The sequence below is a fragment of the Ambystoma mexicanum genome, chromosome 11 (assembly GCF_040938575.1).
Source record: "Ambystoma mexicanum isolate Mex_15411 chromosome 11, UKY_AmexF1_1, whole genome shotgun sequence".
NCBI classification, from domain to species: domain Eukaryota; kingdom Metazoa; phylum Chordata; class Amphibia; order Caudata; family Ambystomatidae; genus Ambystoma; species Ambystoma mexicanum.
The window spans coordinates 100212755-100237098 of record NC_090934.1 but is presented as its reverse complement, the minus strand read 5'-3'; the positions used below and the strand labels follow the sequence as shown (position 1 = coordinate 100237098).

The window sequence follows — 24344 nt, the reverse complement described above, 5'->3', positions numbered from 1 at the left end:
CAATGGTAGTTTTGAAATTCCTTGTTTTAAATACTTAGAATCCATATTATTGAAGAAAAAGGCTAGACCTGCAGCATTCGATGTATTACAGAATTGGAAGAAAGAAGCTATGCAGCAAGAGTAGAGAAAAGCATGCGCGTTGTCATATGACGAACGCCGAAAAAGCGTTGTTATATGACCAGAATAAACAGTCTGAGTCAGTTAGGAATATGGATAGGACTTTTTCACTTGGTATCCAGAAAATGTATCCTTCTAAAGACTTTCATGTATCTGATGAACTTATTGACAAACTCATAAATAAACGAAGGCCTGGTGCCACTGCGCCACCTGCTTATGTTCATCTCCCTGCTGTTATTCCTCTTCACGTAGCTCCTCCTGCTCCTCCTGTTGTGCCTCTTAATGTTCTTCTTCTTCCAGCTGTTGTTCCTCCTCTTGTCATCGCTCCTCCACCTGTTCCTCCACCTTGGCCTGCTGTTACGGGTCCAGTGGGCTTACCTGCCGCGCCAGTGATAGTACCTTTGTTTCCGGATGTTAAAAAATTGCCTACCCTCCCTCTTCCAAGTGGTTCTACACCGCTTGTAGTGGATCGGGGAGCGGGATCGAGGGTTGGAACTCGTAATACTGCGTCTTCAGAGAAAAAGCGTGAATTAACTGCGTGGGCTAAACATTGCATGGAGAGGGGTGAACAAGCCAATGTTCTTGCCACACTTTGTAATTTAGACAATTTTCCTGAGAAAAACGTTTTTATTGAAGGGTTGGGAATTCATTTATGTGTAATGTGGAACAGGCTAAATGGTATAGATCTCCCACAAGGGTTAAGGGATCTGAATACTTTAGCATTTTCTAGAGCTACTGCGGAGAAAGTACAAGAGCATGTCGAGAGGATTTTTGCGTATAGAAGGGAGCTGGAAAGGTTAAGGAATGAAGATATAGATGGTGATAGTTTGGACGCTATATTTGTACAGAAACGGTTCTTTCCTTGTCGTAAATCGATAAATAAGGAAACACGAATTTGTACGAAAGATGCGATTAGGTGGATCTCAGACACGTCGATAACTCCCGTTGAAGTATATGACAAGTATAGTCAGTATACGCCAGAAATGCAGAGGAAAGTGATACAGGTAATGGTAGAATACCTACAGGATGAGTGTGTAAAAAGAAAGATTTGTTGTCCCACAGAGTTATTGAGTATTTATAAGAGGGCTTTTTTGTTTGACACTCCTTCAGCTGCATTAGCGCGCGATTTAGCTCTGTTGCTTAGTAAGCATTCGGAGTTGCCTACCTCTCAGTTGCCTATGAGAGAGGTTCCTCTGACATTTGTCCCAAAAGTAGAGATTCCCGCTAATGCTGCAGCAGGTACACCTCACCAGGATATTCCTGCACATTATGTGTCACAGTTTGTTCACGTCCCGTTCTCGAGACTGGAAGTGAACACCATTAAACAATCTATTCCCGATATTAGGAAGAATCCGACAGGGTTCTACAAAGAAATAGAGTCCGTCTTGCAGTCATCAGTATTCACCTTAAGTGATATTGATTTGTTATTTCCTGTACTCCTGCCTATTGATTTATGGAAGCAGATTAGGACTGTAGATGATGTACCAGGGTTAGGAGATTCATGGGATACTATGGCTAGACTCGATAGAGAAAGGCCAGCTGGTGAGAGACCTCCACAGGTAATACTAACTTTGCCTGATAGAATAGTTACAAAATTGAAATCTATAATTCCTGAAAGAAGGTTTATTTGGGACAAGCTTACGGCCTGTGTCCAAGGAAAATCTGAGGGTGCTACCGAGTTCTTTAACCGGTTCGAACACGTATTTTCAGATTACAGTGGGCAAGACTTAAGCACAGAGTCTGGGAAATGACTATTCGTGGATAAATTTGTGCGTGGATTGCTGCCTGACATCCAGTCACAAATGATGTCCTCCGAGAGCGCTTGGCAAGCGAAGTCTCAGTCAGAAGTATTGCACATGGCTCAATACTATGAGAATCGTGTCAATAACGAAAAAGAAAGAGTTTAAAAGAGAAAAGGAGACTTAAAGACAAAAGTTCTATTGCAGCAAATTGTTAGAGGCCCTAGAGGGGGTAACTCACAATTTAGGGGTCAGTACGTGCCACAGGTGAATGCGCCATTGGGTCCTGTAAACATAAACCAGTGTACTTATTGCAGACAAGAGGGTCATTGGCGTGCACAATGCCCGATCCTCCCGCAGAGGTCGAATAACGCATTTGGTAATATGGGTAGATGATCCAGAGGCCGCCCTGGGGCAGGGGGTCCTGGTAGAAGTCAGTTTTCACAGGATTCGCAGCAACCTTTTTCACAGGACAATCAGGCATCAAATGTGGATAATAGAAACATTTTTGATCATCCTTTTGCTGCTTACCTCTCTGAAGAATTTCCTTTCGATGACATTCTGTTTCGCTAGGATTGCCCGAAGCAGGGTTTGGAACCAACGCCTATTCCCGTCAATCAGAAAAGTCCCTACGTTGAAATGATAGTGGGAAATAGGAAACATCTATTCTTGATAGATACAGGGGCACAGAAGTTTTCCATTGATCATTCACGGGTTCCAAACATTCCACTGTCAGGGCAAACCAATGTTTTTATAGGGTTTTCTGGCGCACCAGTCGTCTGTCCGGTTTATTCGCCGGCACCTATTTCTTTGGGTCCATTTACGGACCACTGTCCACTCCTTTTGACCACGAATTGTGGAGAGAATTTGTTGGGGTTGAATCTGTTGAAAGAATTAAATGCAGTAATTCATTGTTCTTCTGATGGAGTGCGTTTGACGATTTCACCACAGCAACTTTCTGTCCCCCAATTCTTAACCAGACCTCTGCCGCCGGAATTTAGTAATGTTCCGGAGTGTTTGTGGGCAATTGACGACAATGATGTCAGTGTTTTGCAAATTGGGCCCGTTAAGATTATTCTGAAACATGGAGTAAAGTTGCCACATATCCCCCAGTATAAGATCTCGGTCTATGGTGAGCAAGCTTTGAAATGCATCGTCTCCGATTTTGTACATCGAGGGGTGATTGAGGAAATTGCAGGTAGTTTGTGCAATAGTCCGATTTTGCCCGTGTACAAAAAAGGTGATAATGTGATTCCCTTTTGTTTCATTATTGATTTACGTAATAAGATCGTTGCTCCACAATTTCACATTGTACCTGATGTGACAACAATGTTGACCATGATTCCGGCTTCAGCTACTCACTTTAGTGTTGTGGATCTAAAGAACGCCTTCTTTAGTATCCCTATACATAAGGACAGTAGATACTTGTTGGCGTTCATTTTAGGGGGACGCTCGTTTACTTTTACCCGTGCACAGCAAGGTTACACGGAAAGTCCTAGCCTCTATAGTAGGGCTTTGAAAGAGCAGCTCGACACACTTGAGTTGCCCTCTACTTGTACACTGCTTCAGTATGTAGACGATCTTCTCTTAGCTGCTGACTCAGAGAGCGCTTGTAAGGTGGCCACCGTGTTGTTTCTTATTCACCTAGCACAACATGGACACAAAGCTTTGCTTAAAACATTTCAATATTGTCGACAGGAGGTCGCCTATTTAGGCTATCTCCTGTCAAAGAAGGGAAGAAGGTTGACGCCTGAATGGATAAAAATCATTTCCAGCATGTCTGTCCCAAATACACAGAAGGAAGTTAGAGCCTTGATAGGAATGGCCTCTTACTGTAGATAGTGGATCCCGAACTTCTCCTTAGTGATTAAACCAATGTTAGCTCTGACGAAGAAGGGCATTTCTTCGCCATTGCCGTGGAACTTGGAACACCAGCAATCATTTGATCTGCTCAAGACTGCATTGTGCTCGGCACCAGTTTTGGGCACACCAAACTATGAAAAGGCCTTTGTGTTGTATGTGCATGAACGTGATGGATGTGCTTTGGCTGTATTAACACAGGAACACGGAGGGAAGAATAGGCCGTGCGGCTACTTTTCTTCCGCCCGTGATCCTGTTGCATGCGATTTGCCAAGATGTTTGAGAGCTGTCGCTGCTGCTGCTGCGTCCCTAAAACAGAGCGAGGGAATGGTCCTAGGCCATGCTTTAACCTTGATGGTAACTCACTCTGTAGATGTTCTATTAAACAGAACACAAACGCAACACCTCACCTCCGCACGATTAACGAGATACGAATTGATCTTGTTTGCACCGCACATCCAAATCAAAAGGTGTTGTGTCCTTAATCCGCCTGAACTTTTACCTTTCCCGCAAGGTATTGCTTGCAGTAACGAAGAGTCACATGACTGCCTTTACACTACAGAACAATTGACCAAAAGCAGAATCGATCTAAGAGACATTCCTTTGAACAATCCACAAGGGGAGCTGTTTTGTGATGGCACCTGTTTCAAACTCCCAGATGGTACATCCACAGCTGCTTATGAAATCACCACATTGAGCACGGTTGTGGAGACCAAAAGAATCATGCATAACTCCGCGCAGGCCGCAGAGATTATAGCATTGACCCGAGCTTGTGAACTTTCTGAAGGGCTTACCGTAAACATATATACCGATAGTCAGTATGCCTTTGGGGTGGTTCACAACTTCGGCAGACTTTGGGCAGAACATGGTTTCTTGACCTCCCATGGCACTAAGATCCAGCACGGCTCCTTGATAGTACAGTTACTCTCAGCACTTGCACTCCCTACTCAGCTAGCTATTATGAAATGCGCAGCACATCAGAAGATCGTAGATAATGTAGGAAAAGGGAACGCTTTTGCTGACCAGATAGCCAAACAGACTGCTACTGATCTCTCTTCAGAAATGTATACTTCAAGGGAAGCCACAAACGCCTGTACTTTGGATGAGGGTATCGAATCCATAAAGAACATTCAAGCCAATGCCACATTAGAGGAATCTAAGAAGTGGTCTGAGGGTTTGGCGAAATTGGACGATGACGGTGTTGGGTGGAGAAAGTTGGAGGGAAATGGTTACTGCCTGATGCATATGTTATGATGATGGTTGTTATGGCTCATGGTCCTACCCATATTTGTGCTCGTAAGGTCACCAAAATGCTGCAAAATGTGTGGGTAAATGACAAAATCCCTAAGGTAGCTGAACGCTTTGTTCAGGGGTGTATGATTTGTTTGCAGCACAATGTGGGAAAGGGCACATCAACTCCTAGGGGTAGTTTTGGTCCACCTTCTGTCCCCTTTGAAGTAATCCATTTTGACTTCATTGAAATGGAGCATTGTAACAACTTTAAATATGTACTAGTTGTTATCTGTGCCTTTAGCAAATGGGTCGAAGCTTTTCCCGTGAAAGAGGCCACTGCTATGACCACGGCAAAGACCATGCTGAAGGAATATTTTCCAAGATTTGGTTTGCCAAGAGTCATCTGGTCGGATAATGGTCCACATTTTATTGATGCCGATATGCGCGGGATTACAGTTCGATAAACAGTTCCATTCGGCCAGACACGCACAGAGTGCTGGACTAGTAGAGAGACACAACAGCATCATCAAGAACAAGCTCGCTAAGACGTGTGCCAGCACCAAACTAAAATGGCTGGGCACCTTACTGATCGTGTTATTGACCATGAGGACGACCCCTCAAAATAAGACTGGCTCTCTCCCTTTGAGGGGGTCATGGGTAGGCCAGCTAACATTTGGAATGTACCAGCAACTCGTTCTTTACAAGAGTTTGAAAATGTACTTCTTTCTGATTATTGTGGCCAGTTGACTAAAAATCAGTATTTGATTTATCACCAGGTGCGAGAGGCTTTACCTATCAGGTATGAGGGCCCCGGTCACAGCATACGGCCGTGAGACTGGGTCCTCACAAAATTATTTGAGCAATCCTCTTGCCTCGCACCTCGTTGGCGGGGCCCCCATCAGGTCCTCCTGGTCACACAGACGGCGGTGCGGGTAGCAGGCAAGAAGCATTGGATCCACGCATCCTACATCAAAAGAATTCCATACCCTGTGCCACACGCTACAGAAGATACAGAACCCCTCACCAGTACTGCAACCAACAATCACAAAGCAGTAAACAGCATTGAGAGTGTGTCAGAGACCCTCCCTGAGCCCGTGGGGACTGGGGAAACAGCCATTTCACCTACACACTCTCCAATAGTTCCAGCTTTAAAATTTGTTCCGGATCTTGCATCAGATCTCGCTTTGGATTCTTCGCTTCCATTGGGAAGTGACGACCCGTTGTTCACAGATCACTCAGTACCAGGAGTCACAAGGTCCGATCTGCGTTCGAGGAAATAGACCTACTGCATGGTTCGGCTGTGCCATCAAAGGAAATCATCAAAGGGCTTGCCTTTTTGGCCCGATCATTTGTATATAAGGGGATTCTGTTGGCTAGGGTTTGTGAAAGGACTAAGAAGACGCTTGGCCTGGAGGTCGCCAGCAAAAAAAATATTGGTGCAAATCGTTTGAAGGCCACAATGCCTGCAACCACTCCCGCTCGTACAGAACAGATAAAAGACTGTATGACCAACCACGAAAACGAACAATCGAATGTGTGGGCCCTGAAAATGTATTGTTTTCTTGTGATAATGTTAACTGGTTTTACAATAGTCATTGCCTTGGGATTCTGGTATCTGGAAGAAGTACATCTGCTTGAAAATATGTTACCCATTGAAAATGTATCCACTGTTTCTACTCCTTTCTTGCATCTGCACACCCAATCTCCTAGAGACTCTCAGCACAGACAGAGTTACCACAACAACACTCTATTACTCATTATGAATGCTACACATGCCATTTTTAATAGGTCCAACTGTTGGGTTTGTTCGCATTTGCCGCAACACAGGGAAAAGGGGCTGGGATGGTATATTCATCCTTTACCTTTGACAACTGCTTGCTATGCTTCTCTTAGAGCACTATTCTTTGGCCGATGGAACGATAGCATCTCAGGGAACTTCAATGGGACTAACTTAAATGATTTTGAAAAACGTGTCTTAACGCCCCTGGGATGTTCACTCTTTGCGAACAGGAGCAAGCTAAATGTTGCTTCTATTAGGCCTTCTGACTGACTGTCCCGTCCTTTTCAATCCTTGATCTCTTTTAAGATGGCTTCTATAGGCTATAGATGCAACGCCACCTTCTTATACTGTCAACCATATCCCTGATTCAGTTTCTTTCTGCACACAGAGGAATGGTACTCAGTCAATGGGTGATTTTAAGGGTTGCGCCAACATTGCGAATTTGACTAGTGAAGACAGACCTTTGTATGTAGGCGAACCTGTTTACTTTGTTTGCGGTAATGTAGCATTTCCATGGTTACCCAGGGATTGGCAGGGAACTTTTTATTTAGGAATTCTGTTACCCGGGGTATTCATTGCTAGCACTGTGGAAATTTCAAAGGCTCGTCCACGGCGGGACGAGAATGGCTATACTTCAGCACAAGTTTTGGGCGATGTAGCTAAATCCTTTGTGCCATTTTGGGGGCAAATACTGAACTCAGAAGATATCAGGAGACTAGCGAGAGTACTGGAGAGGACCATCAATCAGACCACTGACATACTCTATAATATGATTAGAACAGAAAGCAATAAGGTTAGTGGCACTTCAGAACCGGATGGCATTAGATGTCATCCTGGCTGAACGTGGTGGGGTATGTAAATTAGTGGGGTCTGCTTGCTGTGTTTTTGTCCAGATTCCTCCCCAACTATCTTTAGGGCGATTCGAAACCTGCATATTCTCAGTTCAGAAGTGCATGTTCCCAAGGGAAACTGGGATCTTAGTACTTGGTTCTGGGACTTCCTACGATCTTGGGGATGGAAGCTATTTTCAGTCTTGCTGATTATTTTAGGTATTCTGGTGTTTTTCTGCTGTTGCATACAATGTCTTCCTGGTATGTGTTCGATGTAAGGAGGATGTTGTGCACAAGCGATGGGTACATTAGGGCTCAAGGTATATGCCCCAGAGAAAATATCTAACGAATTTGTGCTAACAAAAATCTCAGTTTCTGACCTCATGGCAATCGATATCTCCGATAGTGATTCAGGATGTATGGACATTGAGACGTGGAGTTGTTTGTAGAGAGACTAGAAGTAGTTTAGCGATTGGCTTAGGCCAAAAGGAGGGTTTGTTAAACGAGATATGATATCATGCCTCCTTTATTGTATATATTGACATAAGCCCAGTCGCTCTGCGAAGAAATCCGCGTTGCAAAGTTCCGATCTTAGATCGACTTAGCCGCCATTTTAGGTCCATCCGCCATTTTGATTTCCATTTCAAAGTCACTCTGTGTTCTAAAATGGTGAACAGTGTTTCCCGCTTGTAACCTAGCCGTCCTGACCTTTGCACAAAAGTTAATGTCTAAGCTGCTCGTAGGCCAAATGTTAGGGCCGTGTAATGAGATCTTGTCCTACGTTTGACCTGTAGATTGAAGATTACCCACGCCAACAAGTCCGATCCGCAGACATACATCAAATACAATGTTGTTTAAATACTAAATGTGAACACTTGTTGAACTACATTGTATAGGACGTGTACTATGGCTTAATGTTAAATCCGAAGATACACTGGGCCTCATTACGAGGTTGGAGGCAGCCATGGCGCTGTTAGCGCCATGGCTGCCTCCAAACTCGTTCCGACTCCGCCCTGGCGAATGGAGCAATTACCGGTCCATTCCGAGGTTGGCGGGACAGGTAATTCCCCATTCATCAGGGCCATTCCCCATTCCCATTTGAGCCCACATAGGGCTCAATGGGAATGGAGAAGGCGCTAATAACGGTACCGCAAATTGCGGTACCGTTATTAGCTCCAGAGTCCCTTTGCGGGTCCCGTCCTTAACGTCTGGAAAAACCAGACGTTAAGGGAGGAACCGCAAAGGGAACTCGTAGTAGGGCAGTAAAGGATTACCGGCACCGGTGCCCTTACCGGTGCCGGTAATCCCTTACCGCCCACCTCGTAATCAGGACCACTGTTACCATTGTGACTTGTTGTTGTACAAACTGGAAATAATCCACGTGCATATAGTTGGATAAACTAGAGGTGAACTTGGCACGAACCCTAGACCGAGAATTATTAACTTGCAGAGGGGCTGGACATTACGATTGGAAAATGTATAAAAGATGTAAATATTTAGACGTCCAGTACCTCTCACTTCTCACACCGAAAGGGCTGGTATTCGCTGTGATGTACTGAGGGCCAGATAGCTATCTGATACTTTGTTTCTTTGTAAACTGTACAGTTATTTGAATAAAGATCTGTGAATCTTTATAGCCTGTGTTTGGTGTATTTCCTTTGGGGTACTCAGCCTTGATATTTCCTTTTCTTTTACAGTTTCCCTTCAACAGTGTTTCCTGTTCAGCTCGGCGAGGTAAAGAGCAATGTTTTTAGCAATTTTCTGAATTTTAGGTGGTTTTCTGTTGTTCGCATTTCCTTGGGGAGTGGATTCCAATGTTTTTCTGAGATTCAGGAGAACGCTGATCCACCAAAGTTCCGCTTGAAGTATTGTTTTGGTCCAAGGCGAATGTTGTTACTGGAATTTAGGGTCCGGTTTGGTTTGTAAATGGACATTTTTCACTGAACTATTTTTTTTCCCCTAAACTACTAAATGTTTCCCTAAACTACTGGTTCTGTCTCATTAAAAGCATAGCAGCACCGCTGAAAACTAATGGCCCTGTCCCAATAAAAGCACATATGTTTCTAATGAAAAGGGCATGTGCAGTTCCCTTCCCGGTATAGGGGTCCTGCTGGGGAGTGCCAGTCCAGGTATAGCAGCCTTAGGAAGACGTATTTATATAATCCCAATACAAATAAAGCATCCCTGCTGAGATTTACAGGTACTGTTCCTTTACAGCCCTGTTGAGAAATGCTGCTACTGCTCTGTAAAAAGTATAAAAGCTTCTGTTGAGAGATACTTGTATTTGGACTTTGATAGTATAATAACCATGCTGAGAAGTGCCAGTAATGTCTTATTAATAAAAGGCTCACAGCCCCACTGAGAAGATCTGGTTAAAGAATAGCAGCCTCTCTGAGAACGGTGAGTACTGTCAACAAACTGTATTGCATCTTTAGTGAGAAGCCACAGTACTTTCTCCTTGGAAGTATAACATCCTGGGTTGAGAAATGATGTTACCATCCATTGAAACCCTAACAGTCCTGTAGAAAAGTAACAATAGTGGCAGGTTAAAAGTATGGGAGCATCTACTGAGAGGTGCAGGTATTGCTCCATTGTTAGTGTTACTCTCCTGCAATGAAGTGCCAGTACTGCCCCATTGGAAATGTTATGCTCCTGCAATGAAGTGCTGGTACTGCCCCAATGGAAAGGTTATGCTCCTGCAATGAAGTGCTGGTACTGCCCTATTGGAAATGTTATGCTCCTGCAATGAAGTGCCAATAGTGCCCCATTGGAACTGTTATGCCCCTCCAATGAAGTGCCAGTAGTGCCCCATTGGAAATGTTATGCTCCTGCAATGAAGTGCCAGTACTGCCCCATTGGAAATGCTATGCTCCAGCACTGAAGGGCTGGTACTGCCCCATTGGAAATGTTATGCTCCTGCAATGAAGTGCCAATAGTGCCCCATTGGAAATGTTATGCTCCTGCAATGAAGTACCAGTACTGCCCCATTGGAAATGTTATGCTCCTGCAATGTAGTGCTGGTATTGCCACATTGGAAATGTTATGCTCCTGCAATGAAGAGCCAATAGTGCCCCATTGGAAATGTTATGCTCCTGTAATGAAGTGCCGGTAGTGCCCCATTGGAAATGCTATGCTCCTGCAATGCATTGCCGTTAGTGCCCCATTGGAAATGTTATGCTCCTGCAATGAAGTGCCAGTAGTGCCCCATTGGAAATGTTATGCTCCTGCAATGAAGTGCCAGTACTGCCCCATTGGAAATGTTATGCTCCTGCAATGAAGTGCCGGTAGTACCCCATTGGAAATGTTATGCTCCTGCAATGCAGTGCCGGTAGTGCCCCAATGGAAATGTTATGCTCCTGCAATGAAGTGCTGGTGCATCCCTATTGGAAATGTTATGCTCCTGCAATGAAGTGCTGGTGCATCCCTATTGGAAATGTTATGCTCTTACTATGATGTGCCGGTACTATCCTATTTGCGGACAATTTTGCGGATCCCCCATGAAAACCCTGCCTAAATTCTCCTCTCAGGTGGCCAGGAGAGGGCAGATGCTTCCTGATCCCAATCCTGGCATGGTGTACTGCAGGAGGATCACCTGGGTGGAGACAAGGCCTGGGCTAGTGGGGTGATTTCGCAGGGTGAGACACAGTATTTTTCCTTAAAGAAAAATATGCTTACCACTGGCTTAGAGGAGGAATTGGCTTATTGCCATTTTGATATATCTTGACCTCCTACTACAGATTGAAAGGTATACTCATTCTAGTGTTGAACCCAAAGAACAAATCTTTTATATTCCTAAATCCTCATATCCTCCACAATGCCAATGACGAATACGTGTCTTTCCCTGTCCCATCTGCCTCTCAAAAGGTTAAACTTTCAATAACATCAAGGGTGGAAAAACTGTTCTTAAACCTTTTAAAGAAGTAGGAAATCTAAATAGTTTTAAGGTGGACTGCATATCCCAGAATCCCTCAGGGACTGTGACAAAGAAGCGGGCTCAGGAGGCATGCAGGAGCCAAACACAGGCAGGCAATTAGCCTTAAGGAACTGCACCTGAGGCCAATTAACCTACCTGATGGTCATAAAAGGCTGCAGCAGGAAGGAGCAGAAGAGAGAAGCTGGAGCAGGAGCTGGAAGGTTGGCAGTAGCAGAAGCAGCAGATCACGAGGCCGGCAGTTCACTAGGAAGTGTGACCACAGTAGGGATGCCGGAGCAGAGGTAGAACAGATTTCACATGCAGGCTCTGAATTGGTCCTGTGCTCACAAACCCTGTTTGGCTGTGGCTGCATTGGGAGAGGCTGGAAGAAACAGGCAGTCTTTCCATGGGCGCCTAATTGCTGTGAATGCTGAGCTGAAGTTGTGCATCCACCCAAGGACTGTGTGCAGAAGGAAGCAGAGGGAAGCTGGAGAGTGGAAGACTCTCCTTTAATGAGGCCGGATGGGAGACACCCGTGCAGCAGATGGGTGTGTGTCCCAACAGTGCCTGTAGCAGTAGAAGAAACCAAGCCAGGAAGCAGAGGCAGACGGCAGTCGGTAAATGGAAGCTCTGTACTCCAAATCATCAAGAAGACCTTGCCGGTAACTGTAACCAGCTTATTTTATACTTGCGCTCATTTAAAAGCGAGTATAAGTTGTTCGCAGAAGTGGGAAGTCATTCTAACAAAGGAATTGTATCACAGGCTTATATTAACAAAGCCGAAATACCCACGTGTAGAGAATGCATCTCTTTTCCCCATTGTTATGTGTAACTTGGTGCCGAGCGGTCGCATGTCTCTTGTTAAAGAAGAGCATGTGGCCGGTAACCCTAATGAAGCCGATCTTGACTTTCCAGAAATGTTACAAGTGTATTTAATTGCAGAAGAGGTCAAGCATGAAACAGTGCTTCCCGATTTCTTTGGGAGCTTAACGCTGACTGAAAGGTGGAAACGCTTATTTTATTTATTTATTTAAATATTTATAGCGCGCAAACAGGCTTTGGGCATCGATGTGCTGTTACGTGTGATGAGTTTAGTTACATACGGCATCTGAATGGTATTTGGAGTCAATGCAAACATTACATATATTACAGGCAGGCATATTAATAGCATTTTATAAAGATGGCGCATAGTCAGGATTAGATGAAGAGTAGAGTCTTGATAGCTTTGCGGAAGGCTATGTGGGATTTTTCAGCTCTAAGGGATGGTGGGAGGGCATTCCATTGCAGGGCACTAAGTATGGGAAGCTTGTTCCTCCTGTTCTAACTTGCTTGATTTTGGGTACTGTGAGCATGTTAGAGTAAGGAGCTCTAGTTGGCCTGGAGGATGCAGCTCTGTGTATTCTTTGGGACAGGTAGGGGGGCCGGTATGGTTGACACATTTCTGGGTAAGAGCGAGGGGTTTTAAAGAGGACACGCTCTTTGATGGGTAGCCAATGAGCCAGTTTCCTGGCGGCAGTTATATGTTCACATTTGGGGATGCCTATAGCTGCATGGAGCGAACTGTTTTGGATGATCTGCAGCTTCTCCATGTCCTTTACTGATGTGCCCAGAAAAAGGGCATTACAGTAGTCAAGTCTTGACCCTGTTATAGCTCTGGCAATGGTACAGTAATTGTCCTTGGATAGGAATGGTCTGGCTGCATTTAGTAGTTTGGCGTGGTATGCTGCGGCAGCGACGATGGCATTAACTTGTCTAGTCATCGAGAGGTTTGAGTCTAAGTATACTCTGAGAGTTTTCTCTGTTTCAGAGACTGGGATATCCATGTTGTCAATCGTGAAGTGGCTGAATTGGTTATTGAATTTCTTGAGGGTTTCAGTGGACCCTATCAGGAGAAGCTCAGTCTTGTCACTGTTGAGGTATAGCCTATTCACGGCCATCCAGGCTTGTATGGTTGTGTATATGGCGTTGAGGGCTCTGGAGTCGGATTCATACTCACCCATTAGTGGAAAGAGGACTTGAGTGACTTGAGGACTTGAGTATTATCCTTTTGAAGTGGAATTTCAACATCAGAACGAAGTTGTGTACATCTAATTTTTTTTCCATTAAGAAACATGCTACTTGTAATATACCAAAGCAAAAACAAAGAGGTGATGGCTGGAAGGTTTAGAATGAATCTTAACCACTGGCAATGCTCTGGGCAACCCTCCAGACCACCGTTCTTCGCCTGCCAAGCCATTACAGAAGGGGAAAGACCATATGCAAATCAGGCTTGGCCCCACCCCAAAAGGGGCAGTCCTGTCCGAACTGCTAGGCCACATCCCTTCTGCACGAGACCACAAGCATCCCCAAACATGTTTCGCCCTTGTTGGGGCTCATCAGTGAGGAGTAGCTTGGGTCTCTAGGCCCAGCAGGCACGGGACCCACGTCTGGGCATACCCGTCCCACTCGGGGTGACAAAGCAAAAACTTGTACTATACCAAACATTGTTGTAGAAGTTGTAGAAGTGGCCTAAATTGAATTAAGAACAATGATTACCCAAGCCAGTAGACCAAACCCTGTTGAAGCGAAACCAGTGCATTAAGAACTAAATATCACTACTTTAAAGTCGCTGAAGTTGTTGTAACCCCCAAATCCTCTGATACAAGGGTGACAAGCTTGTCCAAGGCTGAAAGAGTGGCACTAGAGCCTAGGGGCAACTACTGGAGGAAAAGACATTTGGAGCTGGGGAAGGGAGCTGGGTACTTGTTCAAAGAAATGTAAGAAAATCTGCAGAGCTGAAACTGTTTAAGTTGAGAAGAAACAGTCTGAAAGCTAAAGACAGATTTTTTGGTCGCTGCAAGACCAAAGGAAGGACAAAGAGGCTTCCCTCTCTTGTCATACAATAGAGAAGAGTGCCTTGCCCATCTGTAAAGGTCGAAGAGTCTTGCTGAAGTTGCCTGAAGCAAAGACAGATTGTGTGGTGGCTGCAAGACCAAAGGAAGAACAAAGAGGCTACCCTCTGTTGCCACGCAACAGAGCAGAGTTTTTTCCCACCTGTAGAGGTTGAAGAGCCTTGTGGAAGTTGCCTAAAAATACAAACAGCAGTAGAAGCAGTGGAACTGTGGTCGGGGATACCTTTGTCAGAACTGTATCAGTTGAATGTAGTAGAAGCAGAAGTCAACTGCGTGGCAAAGGAGCCTGCTCACACAGTATCACTGGCAGAAGGGGGGTGCTAGAGAAGGAGCAACCCCTAAGCAGAAGCACCCTGACAACTGTATTTAAAGACACCACAGAAATTGCAAAACAAGAGTTGTTGTTAAGCAGAAGTGGTACTTTTGTCTTCAACATTACCCAGTCGTTACTGGAAGGAGGTTATCCAGGAATTCCATTGGTGCTGTTGTTTTCTTTGTGGAACTTGGAAAGGGAATCTTTTCATCCAGCAAAAAAGGAACTCTTACCAGTGGATTTTTATTTGTGTGAACTTTTGTTTCTTTGGAACTTTTCAAGACGTGATTGGAGACTTTTATTTCCTTGTAAAAATGTGGCTTTGGGACATTCCTGGGGAGCAAGATCTGCCCAGGACGAGTAGAAGTCATCCAAGACACTGGTTGTTTGGTAACCTTTTTTTGTATGCTGTTTCTTTGTTACTTTGAATGTTTCTGAGGGTTCGTTTTGTATATGCTAGGAGGTTTCCCTTAGATGCTAGACTAGGTAGGGAATCCCCTGGGAGAGTAGGTTTAGTTAGGGGTTATGGTTCTGCCCAGGACGAGTAGAAGTCATCCAAGACACTGGTTGTTTGGTAACCTTTTTTTGTATGCTGTTTCTTTGTTACTTTGAATGTTTCTGAGGGTTCGTTTTGTATATGCTAGGAGGTTTCCCTTAGATGCTAGACTAGGTAGCGAATCCCCTGGTAGAGTAGGTTTAGTTAGGGTTTATGGTTCTGCCCAGGACGAGTAGAAGTCATCCAAGACACTGGTTGTTTGGTAACCTTTTTTGTATGCTGTTTCTTTGTTACTTTGAATGTTTCTGAGGGTTCGTTTTGTATATGCTAGGAGGTTTCCCTTAGATGCTAGACTAGGTAGCGAATCCCCTGGTAGAGTAGGTTTAGTTAGGGTTTATGGTTCTGACCCCTCACATACTACAAGTGTTATGCTCTTGCTATGGAGTACTAGTGCTATCTCATTGTAAGTGTTATGGCTCTTGCTATCAAGTGTCAGTACTGCTCCATTGGACGTTTTATGCTCTTGCTATGAAGTGCTGCTACTGTCCTATTACAAGTGTTGTGCTCTTGCTATGAAGTACTAGTGCTATCCCATTGTAAGTGTTATGGCTCTTGATATAAAGTGCCGGTACTTTCCTAATACAAGGATTATGCTCTTGCTATGAAGTGTCAGTACTGCTCCAGTGGAAGTGTTATGCTCTTGCTATGAAGTGCTGATACTGTCCTATTACAAGTATTATGCTCTTGCTATGAAGTACTCGTGCTATCCCAATGTAATTGTTATGCTCTTGCTATGAAGTGCAGGTACTGTCCTATTGTGTTGTTACACTTGCTATGAAGTACAGGTACTGCCCCATTGTAAGTGTCATGCTCTTGCAATGAAGTACAGATACAGCCCCCTTGTAAATGTTATGCTCAAGCTATGAAGTGCAGGTCCTGTTCCATTCTAAGTGCCATGCTCTTGCTATGAAGTACAGGTCATGCCCCATTGTAAGTGTTATGGTCTTGCTACGAAGCGCAGGTACTGCCCCATTGTAAGTGTTATGCTCTTGCTATGAAATGCAGGTACTGTCCTATAGTGTTATTACACTTGCTTTGAAGTACAGGTACTTCCCCATTGTGTCATGCTCTTGCTATGAAGTGCAGGTACTGCCCCACTGTAAGCGTCATGCTCTTGCTATGAAATGCAGGTACTGCTCCACTGTACGTGTCATGCTCATGCTATGAAGTGCAGATACGCCCCCTTGTAAATATTATGGTCTTGATATGAAGTGCAGGTCATGCCACATTGTAAGTTTTATGGTCTTGCCATGAAGTGCAGATACTGCCCCATCGTAAATGTTATGGTCTTTCTATGAAATGCAGGTACTGCCCCATTGTGTTATGGTCTTGCTATGAAGTGCAGAAAATGCCCCATTGTAAGTGTCATGGTCTTCCTATGAAATGCAGGTACTGCCCCCATTGTAAATGTTATGGTCTTGCTGTGAAGTGCAGGTACTGCCCCATTGTAAGTGTTACGCACTGGCTATGAAGTGCAGGTACTGCGCCATTGTACGTGTTATGGTCTTGCTATGAAGTGCAGGTACTGCCCCATTGTACGTGTTATGGTCTTTCTATGAAGTGCAGATCCGGCCCCCTTGTGTTATGCACTTGCTATGAAGTGCAGGCCGTGTCGCATTGTAAATGTTATGCACTTGTTATGAGGCCCTGTTGGGAAGTGAGGTACTCTCCCATTTTGAGGTGATTAGATGCAGCGCCACTAAAGCCCATTTCGTAAGCGCAGCCTTCCCCCGAGGCGCCTAGACTTACCGTTAGTCCCCAGAAGTCTGGCCGCAGACTTCAGAAGCCGGGCTCCGTCTCCAGCCGCGGCGTTTTCTTTCAGCCTCGGGGTCCTGCTCTGGCCCGAAGGTGCTGTGATGTATTCCGTCCTGAAAGACGCCCACTGTCTGCCCTCAAGGAGCCAGGTCCCACAGTACTGAGCTGACCAGCTGCCAGCACCCCCCAGAGCTCCCCGAATCCACGAACTATCCGGGCCCTTCAGGGCTTCCTCAGTACTGAACCAGTACTCCCACGTGCAGTCCCTGCCTGCCACTCTCCACGGGTGCTCGCCCAGGGGTACTGAACCTGCTCCCCCAGTACTGAAGCCAGAGATCCCCAAAACAGGCGCCGCCGGCATCCACCGTCCCCTCTGGTCCGCAGGAGAGAGCGCCCACCGTCCTCGTCCCCCCAGTTCACCCAGCTGTGCCAGCACTGAGCCCCACCAGCTCCCACCTCCTGCAGTGCAGCCCCCCCTAACGCCTCTCTGACTGGACGGTGCCTGGGACTGGCTGAGGATGGAAACTGCCGGTCACTTCCTCCCCTCCCAGAATCTCGAACACAGTCAATAATTGTCGGGCAGCAGACAGGGAGGGCCCCCACTCCCGAGAGCACCGCCCCAACACCAGGCCCTGGGGCACGAGAAGGGGGTGCGGAAAAGGCCCAGACCCCGACAGGAAACCGAAAATCCAGAGCGAGGGATCAGCCACAGGTTGCTAGAGAGCGAAGGAGCCGGATTCTGTTTCGAAACCCAGCGCACTGGGCACTGTGCCCTCCTTCTCAACCCTGCTCTAACTTTCCAGCCCCCCTCGTCTTCCTCTAGTCCTCTCAACTTGTATTCCCCCGCCTCGCCCCCCACAGACTGTGGTCGTAATTACCCAGGGCAAGGGCACAGTACCGGAATAGTCGAGGCGCTACAGGACCACTAAACCGGTGATGGGCCCAGTATAAACACGTTTTCACGCAACATAACACCAGACAACAGAGCATATGTTTCTGTCGATTTGTGAGAGCTCCTGGGCGATATAACCTGGCCCAATGAATATAGTGATCTGGCCAGGGTCGAAACGGGACATAACATTGGTCCAAGCATCATTGGGAAAAGCACCCCACAATCACACATTATTTATTTATTTATTGTATTTGTTGGTAGTGCCCGGACCCGCAGTTATCACGGCGCGAAAGGCAGTACATAATTAATTACAAGTCATCACTTTTCAGAACAGACAGTTTTGAGCGCTACACAACGGGGTGTTTTTCATAAAATATGTATCAAAGAATGCATTTGAAAGCCTATTTGTTTAGTGACATTGGTTTAAAACTAGTGCAGTCATTTGTGAACATGGCCAACTCTGCCCAAAAAAGTGGCGCATTCTGGCCAAATAAGCTGGCCCATAAAAGAGTCACGGGCTGGCACTTCGGGCATGACCCAATTGCCCTATAGGCCAGTCCGAGCCATACATGGTCAGACCGACCGGTACCCCTGAAAGGGCAGGATTCACCATCAAACCACCCCCCTCCCCACACTCATTCAGCTGCAGGGTCCCCCAACATGCCCACCGTTCTGCAGGTCCCCCATGACTGCCTAGACGATTGCTTGACAAACTCCTCGAAACCAAAAAAATACCCCAAACATCTGACATGGATAAAGGCCCTGCTCCCGCTTCCCCTAACCCACAGCTGGCCTAAAACCCAGCACGTTATTGGACTGAGACAGGCAGGCCGAGCTGGAGGGAATTTGCTAAACCAGGTAATACCCTCATTGTATGTTCTGAGTCGGTCTAGGGCATGGTTCGATTTAAAACGTTTTTGAGACAGTTTTTTGGCATAGCGCCGTGATACTCCCTGTTGGAGCATCGGTGCATATCGTATATAGCCTCTAAACGGTATTAGCATGATTGACCTAAAAACATTTGACCTAAAACATTTTATCACATTTTTTTGACCTTTTCTTCAGTTAAAATTAATTAAATAAATATATATATGGGGGTTGGTAAGGGTATAGATTAGGTTGAGGGGATGTGGAGGGGATTGCGGGGCGTCTCCCCCCACATTTTAGACCAAAAGAAGGTTACATAAATTCGATCAAATGTTTTAGGTCAAATAGATCCAAACCCTCTAAACAGCAGCGCGTCTATTGGTCGGTGGCATAACATAAAATGAAGGGGGGTCTCCTGTAAAATCTAGTGCAGGGCAGCGAGATTCCTGCCAATCATACACAGCCACAGTCATTGGGCCTATCGTGGGGTGAGGGTTGTTCTTCTCCTTGAGTGCTATACTCACACCCCTGGTGTTAACATAATTTGTGGCAGACGTGCTTGTTTCAGGATCAGCAGAATAACCTCTAAAGAAATGCTTGAAAGTGCTTAGAAACTGGCTGTAAATGTACTTACTGAATTCTTCAAAATCATGAGATGTTTTTCTTATTGCCTAGATGTAATTTTATAGCTTATGAATTTAAGATTGTGATATGTGTACTAGATGTAGTGTAAAAGGTTGCTATGTAACCATAAACACTTAAAAAGAACACTGCATTTATTTGAAGACCAGGATGTCAATTTCAATCAGAAATTACTTACAAAAGCGCGTTTACAGATGGTGGAAGCATTCCCACGAAGGGTGCCTGTACAATAGCTCAAAGATGAGAACAAGGAGTGAGCCAGTTTATGAGGGTGTGAACACAATGGGTAACATTTCAGGGACAAAACAAACAAAAAATATATAAGCAAACAAGGAGACCCTATAACCAAAAAAGTGATGGGTGGAAGGTTTTTAATAAATCTGAACCACTGGTATTGCTCTGGGCAACCTTTCACCCCACCATTTTTTAGCATGTCTGTGCCATCGCAAAGGGGTCAAGCCATATTCAAATCACTCAGGTACTGCCACCAATGGGAGCAGCCCAGCCCGAAATGCTAGGCCATGTCCCCTCTGCACGGAAACACAAGCAACCCCAGACATATTTCAGCCTTGTTGGACCGCATCAGTGAGGTGCAGCCTGGTGCCCAGATGTGGTACCTAAGCCTGCTGGCCCCAGATATTCAAGGTCATCTTCACTGATGATGCTCCAACAAGGCCGAAACATGTCTGGGAATGCTTGTGGTCTCTTGCAGAAGGGATGTGAGCTAGCAGTTTAGACTGAACTGCCACTTTTCTGGTGGGACCAAGCCGAATTTGCATATCGCCTATCCTCTTCTGTAATGACATGGTAGGCTGAAAAACGATGGTCTGGAGGGTGGACCAGAGCCGTGCCCGTGGTTATGATTTATTCACAACCATCCAGCCATCAACGTTTGGTTTAGCTTTAGTCACCCCAAGTGGGACGGGTATGCGCAGATGGGCGTCCCAAGCCTGCTGGGCATAGAGATCCAAACCTAAACTATGCTCACTGATAATACCCAGTGAGGCTGAAACATGTCTGGGGATGCTTGTGGCTTCATGCAGAAGGGATGTGACCTAGCAGTTTGGGCTGGACTGACCCTTTTGGGGTGGGACCAAGCCTTATTTTCATATGGTCTTTCCTCTTCCGTTATGGCTTGGCAGGCTGAAAAGCGATGGTCTGGAGAGTAGCTCAGAGCTGTGCCCGTGGTTATGATTTATTCAAAACCTTCCAGCCACTCACTGTCCTTGCTTTGCCAGAATGGGCGGGTCTTCGTAATGGACCCCAGGATGGCTACTAGGGGCGCTGTGGAATGTGTGACTTGACTCAAATAGATTTTCCTACTTTCACATTTCAAGTGAAAGGTTTTTTTTTCAAAGCTGTTTAGTCCCACCATAATTTCATAACAAGGCCAAATGCTCCAAAGTGTTGTGGCTCATTTGATAGGGTTATTGGTTCCCAGTTCAATTTATCGCATATATTTGGTGGTTTTCCCTGTCTTGGTAACAAACACATCTATCCCTTTCACTCTCTTGTTCACAGGGTGTGTGCCCATTCAATTCTCTAAGTTTCTTGTACTGTGTCTTGCTTCCCCAGCCTTGATATACACTTTGTGTAACTTTTCTCTTCTGGTTTTCTTGGGCCGCGTGTCCGTTACACTCTTTCTGACTTTCATACAGTTGGCTGCTTCTCCAGCCATGGTATGCAGTACTTGTGTCTCTCTCGCTCAGTTTTACCTGGGTCTTGTGACGGTTCTGTTTTCCCATCTTCTCGTACCGTGGATGGTTTCGGCAGTGTGTGACCCCAAAGTGCACAGTCCTCACTAGAGTCCTCCCGTTGGGAGCTGACGTTTCCCTTTTCATGCTCATCTCGCCAGTACCGGCAGTCACTTGGGCGCCTTTCTTTCTTCTGGTCTCAGCATCGGTTGCTGGGCACCTGGACCACCACTATTCTCTAGTGGTCGTGCCACCAGAGAAGACGGTTTGCTTCCAGGCTCTGTACCGCACCTGACTGGAGCCTCTTGCTCGGTCAGCGTACCCACTTTGCAGCCTCCAGCTAGCGGGTCCTGCTTCAGCAATATTACCGCTGGTTTCACAGGTATGCTTAGCTCCGCCCCTCGAGTATGTATTCACAGTGTCTCGCCTCTGCATATCAGTAATTCTCCTTCCTCCGTCGGAGTCATGCACTGCGTAGGAGGTCTCTCCCCATTCACAGTACTTAATGTGTTTAAAAGCATTTTTACAATTATAAAAGGTGTGTCCTTCTTCCTTGAGGGCAGTGTTCAGATGATAGCATTACCTGAAGCCTCCAGGGTGGAAGGAGGATCACTGGTAGTTGTAGTCAAAACATGAGAACAAACAGGTTTTTCAAGTCCCATCCAGGTGGAAAATGTGGTCTGTTTAGGGAGGTCCTCATTGGGCGGGGAGTCCTTGACCCTGAGGGGGCAGCCACTACCAGTGAGGTCCCAGTTGCCCAGACCCTTAGGGAGAGCATTGTGGAGTGGGCTTGCCTCCCTAGCCTCACAGGGGGTGGCACCCCTCTGGGGAGAAGGGATGAATTGCCCAGATACACCACAAAGGACTTAAATGAAAGTGAGGCACTGGCCAGTAGTCCCTACTGGCCGAGGCCCATACCCCCCTCCCTGGTACTTAACCCGAACCTGCCAGCCATGCCCTATGTCCGTGGCCAGCAGCCTCAGACTTCACTAGCCTACGGCCTCTACTAGTGTCGACTTCTAATGCATAGATCCCATCTCTCCGCTACTTTGAAAGACTATGGCTCAGACCCAGTGTTCCATAGGCTACTGATTTGTTTCCCTGTTTTTATTACTGCAATCATTTATTGCAGTTACAATGATTAGATCCTTTGATGGCCGCCTTTACTCTCGCAGAAATTTTTCCCACGATAATAGTGTGATTGCTGCAGTAAGGTAACGTTTGCTAATTGCCACAACAGAAAAAAACTCAGAAATTAAAGAGTCTTCCTTGTCCTAACTGGCACTCACTATGTGTCTCCGGCCTCTTTTCCAGACCCCCTTCCCTTCCATGTATATTTTCTGTTTGACCTTCTACCATTACCCCTTTCACTCTCTGGTTGGTGTGACACATTTTTTTCGATCTTGTGCTAAGACATTACTGTGGTAATCTCGCAAGATTCCCCTGATGAGCTGAATACTTTCTCCCCCAAACAGGCTCTCCAGGCCCCCCATCCCTAAACTCCCCCACAGCAGGCGACTCCCGTTTCCCCCTACCCACCTGTAGCTTGATATTAAAACATGTATTTTTTCCACAAAATGTAATTTTGAGCACTTTCAATTTTGGGCTTCCCTCAGTATTACCACAGGAATCTCTTGCATCGAGAAATTGAAAAGACGCTCAGCCTCTCCACTCAAAGCGCCATGGGAGATATATAAAAGGTTTTCAGGAGCAGAGGGAACCCCCTTCTCAATCGAATATTTTAAGAACTACTGGGTGGACGTACCCCAAACCAGCAAAAAGCACTTCTGCAACACGTTGTGCCCAACTTGTTTCTTATTTGATGCAAATCCGTCGAGGGGTTTTGGTGCTACGGTTTTTCAATCAAAAGCCTATTTTCTCTGTGAGAAAATTAATGGGACTTGGCTGAAAACAGAATTATTTCGTTTTCTTAATACCGTTTCTACCTTTTAACAAATTTTACCTGCACATTTCAGTTTGTACGGTGGATCAGAGAGCAGTGGGAGCTGGGTAGCGGTGCAGAAACAAACTTTGTTTTGTGCAAAATTTGAATTAAATCCCTCAAGTGAGTCAGATGGTATTAGCAATAGAATTTTGGGAAAAGTCTTTGCACACAGGTTTCACTTGAACTATTAGGCGGCGACTACCGCCCTAATATATATATATATAAACAAATGTTTAATGCCAAGCTCATATACCTACAAATATCTGGGCAGAATTCGTATTATCCGGATAAAGCTCTCTGTGGACAACCATAGGCGTTCTTCCCACTTCCACAGTCTAGCCATTCACATATGTTGACGTACTACACACCCTCATCAAGAGAGAAAGAGGAAATTAAAGAGGAGAGAATACAAAAAGATGTGAGATTTCGGAAACTATATATGTGTGTATATACACACACAAACGCGCGCGTGCACGCACCTGCTCAATCATGGTTTTGCTGGGACTGTCGTGGAATTGGGACCCCTGTCCAGACAGTTCTTTAAAATTAAAAACCCTGTCCCAGGGAAATGTACAGTGAACTCCAACTATTTAACTTACTATGTATAAAACAAATACATATTTTTAACAGTCTAGTGTTTTTACATGTTATCCCACAATGGGCTCCAAACCCCCAACCTTTGAAGTAAGAGCCTGACACACTAACTGATTGTGCCACAAAACAGGCTCGTTGATGGATATCCAAAGCCTCTAATAGCTATAAGTGCAAAGGCTCCTTCGTTTTTCACATGCTTACATTTAATGCCAAATCCCCACAGTTTATAGAAAGCAGTACTGGAAATGGAAATTATTATTTACTGTGGATCACTAGGGTGGGGGGAGTCGAGGTTCTGTGGGGGAGGGGGGAGGTAGGGTCGACGGGTAGAGGTTAGTTCTTCTTTTATGTTTGTGGTCGTCCCGTTTTTTTATTTTGAAAATCTGGACACCCTACCAAAGGCCATGGGCCTCATTACGAGGAAGGTGGTAGGGAGTTAACGGTGGCCAGTAGAGCTGCCGGCACAGTAGGCTTGGGCGCCCTACTCACACAGACTGACAGTGCTGAGGGTGGGAAGCGTCACATCGTCTTCATATGCCAGCAGAAGCCTCTCGAGAACAGGACAAGCCTACTCACAAGTGGAAAAGGACTGGCTGTGATGTGGGCTTGCAAACACTTTCACCTATTCCTCTATGGGAAACCATTCACTGTGGTCACCGGCCATCAGGCTCTGCTGTTCTTATATGGGAACCCCCAAGCGAAATTGCCCCCGGAATCAAAAGA

General features: G+C 45.7%; 1 protein-coding gene across 1 annotated transcript in view; it reads right to left on the bottom strand.

The window, feature by feature from the left end:
- EVA1B (eva-1 homolog B) overlaps positions 1-17493 on the bottom strand; it is a 161106-nt gene extending 143613 nt beyond the window's left edge. The window contains exon 1 of the mRNA XM_069622631.1: positions 16982-17493. Within this exon, the coding sequence (XP_069478732.1) occupies positions 16982-17348 (367 nt within the window). The 5' untranslated portion in view covers positions 17349-17493. The remainder of the gene's footprint in view (positions 1-16981) is intronic.
- Between the last annotated feature and the right edge of the window lie 6851 nt (positions 17494-24344).